We start from the raw sequence: 9,870 nt of genomic DNA, 5'->3' as shown, positions 1-9,870 counted from the left end.
AACAAGAATTTCTAGTGGCCTTTTTTTTTTTTTTCTTTTTTAAGAAATCATGTCCTTTACTCATGGGAAAAGGATCTCTTTCAATGTATCAAATAGAGGGATGCCTGGGTGGCTCAGTGGTTGAGCATCTGCCTTTGGCTCAGGTCATGATCCCGGGATCCTGGGATCATATCCCATGTCAGGCTCCCCCCGGAGCCTACTTCTCCCTCTGCCTATATCTCTGCCCCCCCCCCCCCGTCTCTCATTAATAAATGATATCTTTTAAAAATGTATAAAGTAATAAATGAAAAGATATGGGTAAACTGGAGATGTCATTAAGGATGGAGACAAATCTGGAAACCTGTCTTACTATGGAACAGTAGGGAAAACTGGACTCTTTTGCTTGGAAAAAAAAAACTTTAGTAGGCACATTATAGTAATCCTCTGCTAATTTAGGATGTTATAAGAAGAAGGAATAGATTTGCTCTGTTTGGTTTCAATGAGCAGATATTAAGACTAGAGGTTACTAGGAGATCATTGTGTTTCAGAATAAGAAACTTCTAATAGGTGCAACTGCCCACATACAGAATCAGGCTGATTCATGAGGAGGAATGAAAACTAGGAGTTTATCTTTAGAGCCCCTTCTTACAGGTTGGCTTCCTGAGAGGCAGGCTCAGAGAAAGGGATTAGCTGTAGGATCCAGTGGTTCTAAAGCAATGACCACCTAAAGCGTGATTTCCTAAATACCAGGGCAAGTTCAAGGCAACTATACACCCCTGCCTTACCTTAATAATTTCTATTTGTAGGACTGCAGTCCCCTTAGTAATATTGAAAGTAATGGGAGTTCTACACCCTAATATAGAGGATTGAAATATGCTACTTGACCACTTTTACAATGTTACATACTTATAAAACTGTATTTTCAAACTAAATTAAAGCGAAGTTTGTATTCACAGAAATTACACATAAAAATTTTACAATTTTCATTGTAATTTATTTTATACCATTCTTTAAAATGTTGTCCTTTAAGATATTGTTTATTTATGTGAGACACAGAGAGAGAGATAACACGAGCAGGGGGAGAGGAGCAGAGGGAGAGCGAGAAGCAGACTCTCCACTGATCAGGGAGCCTGATGCAGGACTCGATTCCAGGACCCTGAGATGATGACCTGAGTGAAAGGCAGACACTTAACTGACTGAGCCACTCAGGTGACCCAAAATGTTATCCTTTAAATAGTATATCTAATTAGTGTTATTCTTTTAAAATGTTATCAGTATATATTTCAATGCCTATAGGAAATAATTTATAGGAATATATATATATTTCCTAAGCACATAACAGACAACGAATACCACTTAGGACTGTATACGTGATGATATCATCGTGACCCAGAAAACACAGAAAATTAATATTTTTCTGTTATTTCTTCTGGGCATATCACAGGAGTAAACCCTAACTTGCTGAATGTGTGACTAGAAAAAATTATATCACTTTACTTGCTCAATATTTTGGAGAGGGACTGGTATATATACACAATGGAATATTAGCCATCAAAATGATGAAATCTTACCATTTGTAACAACATGGATGGAATTAGAGGGTATTATGCTAAGTGAAATAAGTCAATCAGAGAAAGACAATTATCATATGATTTCACTCATATGTGGAATTTAAGAAACAAAACAGAGGATCATAGAGGAAGATAAAAATAAAATAAGATGAAGTCAGAGAGGGAGACAAACCACAAGAGACTCTTAACTATAGGAAACAAACTGAGAGTGGCTGGAGGGGAGATAGGCAGGGGGATGGGGTACCTTGGTGATGAACATTAAGGAGGGCACATGGTGTAATGAGCAGTGGGTGTTACATATAACTGATGAATCATAAATTCTACTTTTGAAACTAATTATACACTATATATTAATTAATTGAATTTAAAAAGTAGACAGATATGGAGGGGATAGAAGAAAAAAGATATTATTTTTCTAATGCTATTAAGGAATTTCTGTTTAATAAAATAAAAATTCCCCAAAGGCTTTAGAACAAGTGCCCATCTAAATGCTATATTATGTTGATGGTAACTAAACATAATAGAAGTACCTGTTAAATACCTGTGAAAATATTTGAGCCTTACATTCTTGATTTATAGACGACAAATCTGAAAATATGTGTCCGGACCCATTTTACAATGTTATGTACTCCCATATTTTTAAGGCTTGAATTAAAGTAAATACCTGCATTGTATAGGGAAGATATTCCTTGTGTAGGGCCATCACCAAGCTCCCTAGTGTAAATTTTACATTTGGTCCTTATGGGATATCAGTGATTAATTGAAGGAGACTTGGATGCTTGAACTTCCGTGGAGAAACATCTTTCAGGTTGGGGTGATCATCAGTCTTCTGGTTAAAACCTTTCTAGAAAATAACCCAGAATCTATTTAAATTGCTGTTATCTTTACTACCCTGGTACCATTTGCAAAGAATAGAGAGAAAAGAAATTTGGGGAGAAAATTGGGAAATTTGGGAATTTGTTCCTGCTAATGATTAGTTATTTGATTTTGCTCACTTAAAATTGCTTTTTTTTTTTTTGCCCCCTTCTTGCCTGATAATAAAAAATACATAAAATGTGAAATTTCTTGGAGGAATCTGAGAAAAGAGTAAAATTTCACCAGCGTCCTATGAACATAGCTCATTAAAATGTTCTACTATTTTAATAATTGTTTCTCCTCTCTCTCTCAGAAAGGACAGAGCTAGGGAATTATTAGATAATTGCATCAACTCTCTTAAGTCACAGGTATGAGGAACTAAATAATAATAAAAATAATAGCTAACATTTCTGTGGCAATCCCTATGCATCAGGCACTCATCCATGTTCAGTATATTGACTTAATCTGTTTATCCTTATATCTTTAGGATATAGGTACTATAGTTATCCTTTACATGTGAGCTCAGTTTAATGCTAAACTGGTTGCTCAAGTTCATGCTTGTATCAAATGTCAGCTCATATATTTAAATTCCGGCTGCCTGACTTAAGAACCACACATCAATATTTTAGTCTTATTTGGTCTAGAAATAAACCAGAATCAGAATAAAGACTGTAGTGAACTAATACATCTGTATGCATGGCTATCTCATTGACTCCTTTTGCTTGAGAGGGCCTTATTCCCACTTTTAGGCAATTTCCTTCACTGTAATTCAGCAAAAATTATAGAGCTCTTACTATATATCCAGAATTTTATCAGGTTTCTGTAAGTACAAAGGCAAATTGGCTATTTTTACTATATAGGTAAACTTCGGTACTGTATGAGCCCAACAATGGAAACACAATCCAGAGAAGACTGGGAAGTTGCAAAATGAGGGGAATTTGGAGATGGCTTTCAGGAGGGTGGTAGAGTGGTCTTCTGCACTAAAAGGTAAGAAGCAGGACATTGGGATTACTCCACCTATTTTCAGGATGGCAATTGTGATGGTTAAGTTGATAACTTTGTTCATATTTGTGATAAAGAGTTTTTCTTGAGCTTCTCCTTAGGCATTTACTACATGTTTATTTTCCACCATCATAAAGATGAATAAAAATAACAAACCTTCCAGTTTTATTGATGTAAAGAATGCCTCTTTCTCCGAAATTGGAATTGGGATCACAGCCAATGCCATCCTTCTTATCTTCCACTTCAACACCCTATTTCTCAAGCACAGGCCTAAGCCAACTGACCTGATCATTGTTCACTTGGCCCTAATCCACATAGTCATGCTACTAACCATGGGGTTCATGACTGCAGACATCTTTGGGTCCCAGAAACTTTGGGATGACATAAAATGTAAATCAGTTATCTATTTTTACAGATTGATGAGGGGCCTATCTTTTTGTACCACCTGCCTCCTAAGTGTCACCCAGGCCATCACTCTGAGTCCCCGAAGCTCCTACTTGGCAAAGTTCAAACATAAATCATCACACCAAAACATGTATAGCATTTTCTTCCTCTGGGTCTTCAATACGGCCATTAATAGTAATTTCTTAATATCTACTATTGCCACCCCCAATGTGACCTCAGCCTGTCTTCTATTTGTCACTGAATCCTGCTCACTTTGTCCTGTGAGCTACTTCTTTAGGTACATATATTTTGCACTGGTGGCATTCCAGGAAGTCTCCATGATGGGGCTTATGGCCCTCTCAAGTGGGTACATGGTGATTCTTTTGTACCAACATAAGAGGCAGACCCAGCATCTTCACAGCACCAATCTTTCTTCAAAGACATCTCCAGAAAAAAAGGCCACTGCGACCATTCTCTTACTCATGAGTTTCTTTGTGGTCATGTACTTTTTGGACTTCATTGTCTCCTCTTCTTCAAGAATGTTGTGGAACAATGACCCTGTGCGTCTGTGTGTCCAAATGATTGTGGGAAATGGCTACGCCACCATCAGTCCTTTGTTGCTCATCAGCACCAAAAGACAAAAATCAAAGAACGACAATAAATGTGTAATTTTTCTGTGACAGTTTATGCCTTTAAAGGATGATCCAAGGCACTGACTTCAAACCAATTCATCATAGTGTAAAGGGTGTGCTCTCTGGGTTAACTGAAACATAAAGACTTAGGCTTTTTCTGTTAAGCCTGTTTATTTTGGTACACATGGCTCACAACTACATAGTAGATCATTTAAGAGTATACCTATATGAGATAATTCAGGGATTTCATTCAAATCTCATTCATAGGAATTGGACCCCTAACCCAGTAACAAACTTTTAAGTGATAAGGAAATCAGTGACTATCTGCAGGTGGCCAAGGGGAACAAGAAAAGCAGAAGGCAAGATTTACAAAGGGACGCGAGGAAAGTCTGGGGGGGGGTGGTGATGTGATATTTTCATGATGTGTATATATGTTGAAAGAATCCATTTGTATGTTTCAAGTATGTATAGTTTATTACAGATCAGCTAACTCAAGTAAGTTGTTAAATGACAAAGTGAAAAACAAGGAAGACAAAACCTAGATAACCAATTTGAAGACTTTAATCACTTATTAAAATAATACGTACATATGTGTGTGTCTGTATGTGCGCACAGAATATATTTGTAAGACAGAATTTTAAATATTGAGCATGTACAAGGTCAGAGAAAATCTACATAGTCCATAAGTAAGTAATTTATAACATCAGCGAATAACAGCAAAATGTTTACATGTAAGAATTATTTATCCCCTTGCAAAATGTATAAATCTTTGTACATTAGTACATTATGTACTAAATCTTCATATGTTAGTAGAAACTATAGACTATATATATATAGTTTAAATGAAGTTAGATACAAGGAGGCAGAACAGAACATGAATTCAAATCTTTAATTGTATATGTCAGATTCAGAAACCAGAGGTCAATAATTTTAACCACTGTTATATCCCTTTAGTAACATGAAGATTATAATATCAAATTCTGGTGGGTTTTTAAAAAGATTTTTAAATTTAATTTAATTTAAGTTTTATTTATTTTATTTATTTGAGAGGGAGTGAGAACCACAGCAGGAGCAGGGGAAGGGGCAGAGGGAGAAGGAGAAGCAGGCTCCCTGCTGAGCAAGGAGCCTGATGCAGGGCTCCATCCTAAGACCCTGGGATCATGGTCTGAGCCAAAGGCACACACTTAACTGACTGAGCCACTCAGGTGCCCCATGGTGTTATTTCATTTTTTAAAATGCAATCAAAACATTAAAATTATTATTCTTCCTATAACATAATATTAGAAGCAACACAGAATGAATATGTCACAAAGTCAAGATTATTGACAACATACTTTTTTTCCTCCAACACAGTCTGTGTGAAGAGTCTGAAAATCACATTCCTGACACATACAATGTGACTATTGTTCCTGCAGGTGATAAGATAGTCTAGTCAGTATGAACACCTCTTTTTATAAACTGTGGATAAATTACAGTAAACATTCCTTTAAATACCTAAAATAACATAAACATAAAATAAAAATAAACATAAATAAATAAAATAAACATAATGCCAGGGTTCAAATATGAAGAATGATCTAAGACCAGAATATTAAGCAAGCTGAAAGCCTGTGCTGCTCTTGAGACATCGAGTGATAACCTGGATAATGAGTTTTTGCCTGCTGGGCCAGGGCAGGGCCCAGGTCTCCATGCAGGTCACAGCTGCAGAACATTCCAGTTTACAGAAGCGTCTGAATTTATATAATCAGTCCCCACGGGTGGATCTTTTGATTCTCTGAGCCTCTTGATATTTCGATTAATGCCTCTGTGAGGCATTTGGTCACTTGGCACATGTGTGAGCCTCCCGGAGGGTCTGTATGTCTGGTGGTAGACTTGTTGGGTTGAGCCCCAGGATGGTAGTAAAGGTCAGCGGGATAAGGGGCAGGGGGCAGAGCCAAGGGGTGGACAAGGACAGGCGTGGGAGTCCAGGGGAAGGGGCTCCCTCTCAGCTCGCCCCAGAGGGGTGGCGGGCGGCCGCCAGGGTTGCCCTCAGACTAGGAAATTAGGGAGAGTTTAGAGAGGGACTGCTGTCCAGCAACCCGAGGAATGGGACAGAGTGTGGGGTAGCCACACGATGGAATATTATTCAGCTATGAGAAGGAAGGACGCATTGGTTACATGCTACACCATGGAAGGACCTTGCAAACATTATGCTCAGGGAGGGAAACTAGACACACCAAAGGCCGCATGTTGTATGATGCCATTTATGGGAAGTGTCTAGAATGGGCAAATCATGAAGACAGAATATTGTTTATCTTTTTTAAAAAAGATTTTATGTATTTATTCATGAAAGACACACAGAGAGAGGCAGAGACACAGGCAGAGGGAGAAGCAGGCTCCATGCAGGGAGCCTGATGCAGGACTTGATTCCAGGACCCCTGGATCACACCCTGAGCGAAAGGCAGACCCTCAACCATGGAGCCACCCAGGTGCCCCTGGACCAAATATTTTTTTAAAAAACCTGTCAGGACCCCAAAATAACAGAAACAGGTCAATCATAGAGGGAGCCAAAAGCTGGAGATCCATCCTACAAAGAGGATAGTTTCCCATTTCTTTTTTAGAATACCTTTTTTCTTTCTCACGAAGCAGCATGGAAGAGGTAAGAGAAGTCATGTCCTCTGACCAAGAGAAAGAAGGAAAGGAGCCCTTGAGGGATAGACGGTGTGAGAGGGAAAGCCAGAGATGAGACAATCAGAGAAGGGGTTCTCCAACTCTGCACCTGTTCCTGCAAGGGTTTCATCCTACCCCCTGAGCATGTCTGGAGAAGGCCCAAAAAAACAGAGCAGAGATTTAGCCAATGGGGCAAGAAGACAAAGCAACACGTATACACTAAACGGACCGGGTTGGCTGTCTTCTAAACATCAGCATTCTCCACAGCAGGACTGAGAACACAGCAGAGTATTCAGACAGTTCAAGATATAATGCAAAATTACCTGCTGTAGAAAAAATGGGGAATATGTGAGTAACTCTAAGGGATAGATACTTTCAACAGAGGCCAAACCCACGTTCACGTGATGTTGAAATTACCAGAGACTTTTAGGAAGCTTTGATGACTAGGTTCTATAAAGTAAAGGAAAGTAACTAAGAAGGAACAGAAAGATAAGATTTCTCAGTAGAGTAAGCAAAATTACAAAAATAAGCACATGGACATTTTAGAATAGAAAGTACTATATACCTGAAATAAGATCTCCCTCTCTGCTCAATAGCAAAATGGAGATGATAGGAGACAGTAATACAATAAATGAGAATGAGTAACATGGACAGAGTTTCAGTGACCTGTCACACGATATCAAAATATTTAAAATATATGTAATTGGTTATTATGATAAGAAAGGGGAAAGGGATGGGGGAATAATTTTTTAAATAACAGTCATAAAACTACCCAATTGTGATTTAAAAACACAGAATTTCAGCAAACCTAAAGCAGGAATAATTTGAATAAAACCATGCCTAGACAGATCATAATAAAACTGCTGAAACCTGGGGCACCTCGGTGGCTTTTGCCTTAGGCTCAGGTCATTATCCTGGGGTCCTGAAATCGAGCCCCATGTCGGGCTTCCTGTTCAGCAAGGAGCCTGCTTCTCCTTCTCCTTTTGCTGCTCCCCCTGCCTGTGCTCACTCTCTCTCTCTCTCTCGCTCACTTTCTCAAATAAATAAATAAAATCTTAAAAAAAAAATAACTCAAGAGAAAGCAGCAGAAGAGAAGAATAAAAAAAACAAGAGATAAATAGAAAATACATCAGGAAATGATAGATCTCAATCCAACTGTATCAATAATTATATGAGATGTTAATAATCTCAATAATCCGAATAAAGACAAATATTAAGAGTGATTTAAGAAAAACAAGTTCCATACTAGATAAGATATGTTTTCTAAATACGAATACTTTAAACAGGGAGTGAGAGATACACCACATTAAAACGTGAGCAGAGGAAGTCACAGGTGGCTGTTTTAAGGTAAAACAGACATAAAGACAAAGCAATTTTTTCCCTTTTAAAACTTGGTATAAAATACCTCACACATCAAATTTAACATCTTAACTATGTTTAAATATGTAGTTCAGTGGCTTTGGCACATGCACGTTGTTGGGTAACCATCCCTGGCATCCATCTCCAGAACTCTTTTCATCGTGTGTCGTTGAAACTCTGTCCCCATGAAACTTGTCCCTCCCCCAGTCCCTGGCGACCTCCAGCCTACTTTCTGTCCCTGGAGTCATCAGATTCAGATGCAGGCCTACTTTCCATCTCTGAATCTGATGACTCCAGGGACCTCATATAAGTGAAATCATTCCATATTTGTCCTCATTTCACTGAGCACCTCAAGATTCGCCCAAGTTGTAGCATGTCACAGTTTGCTGTGACCCTCAAAGTCCCCTTCCCCTCTTACCTCTGGCTAAAATAATGTGGTAGCTATTATTATTTCATGAGAGAAAAGAAATGGGAACTCACCCACAAGCAGGATGCATCTCCAAATTTTGGCTTGCTCCACCATTGGCCTGCTTTTGTTCACTTTTCAGAGTCCTCAGGTAGCCATTTTTCATGTTCTTCCCAAAGATTATAGCTGTAATTAGCAAGAGCAAGTTTTCACTAGAAAAGAACTGGAGCCCTCCCACCAAATTTCTTTTTTTTTTTCCTCCCACCAAATTTCAATTTAAAATGTTTTCACTTTACTTTTGTAATTTTCAGATGGATCTGATAGTAATGGAGGTCTTCCTTCATATTAGTTTGGACTTCAAATTTTACAAGTGTGTATGATTCAGAATAGACATTCTCTAGTTATTCCTCAAGAACAAGAGGGAAACAAATAGTAATTCATTCATAAAATAGTTCCAAGAGTAAGATCAGCTATATATGAGTGAAAAAAAATCTAAACTTTTAAGACATACATAAGCCTAATTTCTGTTGAAATTAAGAATCTAGATGCTGTAATAACCAAGAGTGCAGATATTGTAATAACCACATATGTAATATAAGCATGAAAATATTAGACATGAATATAAGACTTCAACGTGAGCAAAGATCAAAAATACTTGAAAAATAAACCAGATGTATATGAACGAGGCTGAGCTACCCAATTCTTGGCTTTCATGGATTTTTTTTCTCCTGGATTGGCCTGGCAAGAGTAATAGAAACCATATCCCTCAGGCCAGTGAATACAGGAAAAGAGCCCTTGAGGACCAGAGAGTGTGGGAGGGAATTCCAGAGGACAGAACCAGAAACGGCTCCTAATTCTGTGTGGGTCTCTGCAGGTGTCCCAGCCTAATCCCTGAGCACATATGGCACACATACGAAACAACGGAGCTACGTGGTCTAATACACAATCTCAACCAGACACAAAGGCTGACTGACCCAAACCAGGTCGATTGCTTTCTACAGCAAAGTAACATCTCACGAGGCATATACCAAGA

The 9,870-nt window shown here is 38.3% G+C and overlaps 1 protein-coding gene across 1 annotated transcript; it reads left to right on the top strand.

Annotated features, from left to right (window-relative positions):
- Positions 1-3,544: 3,544 nt before the first annotated feature.
- On the top strand, positions 3,545-4,471 carry LOC144291077 (vomeronasal type-1 receptor 90-like). Its single transcript, XM_077860834.1, has one exon. It carries the CDS (start codon positions 3,545-3,547, stop codon positions 4,469-4,471), a length of 927 nt encoding a protein of 308 aa, XP_077716960.1.
- Positions 4,472-9,870: the final 5,399 nt, after the last annotated feature.

This window comes from Canis aureus, chromosome 19 (genome assembly GCF_053574225.1).
Source record: "Canis aureus isolate CA01 chromosome 19, VMU_Caureus_v.1.0, whole genome shotgun sequence".
In the NCBI taxonomy this organism is placed as follows: domain Eukaryota; kingdom Metazoa; phylum Chordata; class Mammalia; order Carnivora; family Canidae; genus Canis; species Canis aureus.
This window is presented reverse-complemented; position numbering and strand designations above follow the sequence as displayed.

Bases quoted from the DNA above. Each gene is read 5' to 3' on its own strand.
- LOC144291077 (XM_077860834.1), top strand. From the start codon at position 3,545: ATGAATAAAAATAACAAACCTTCCAGTTTTATTGATGTAAAGAATGCC.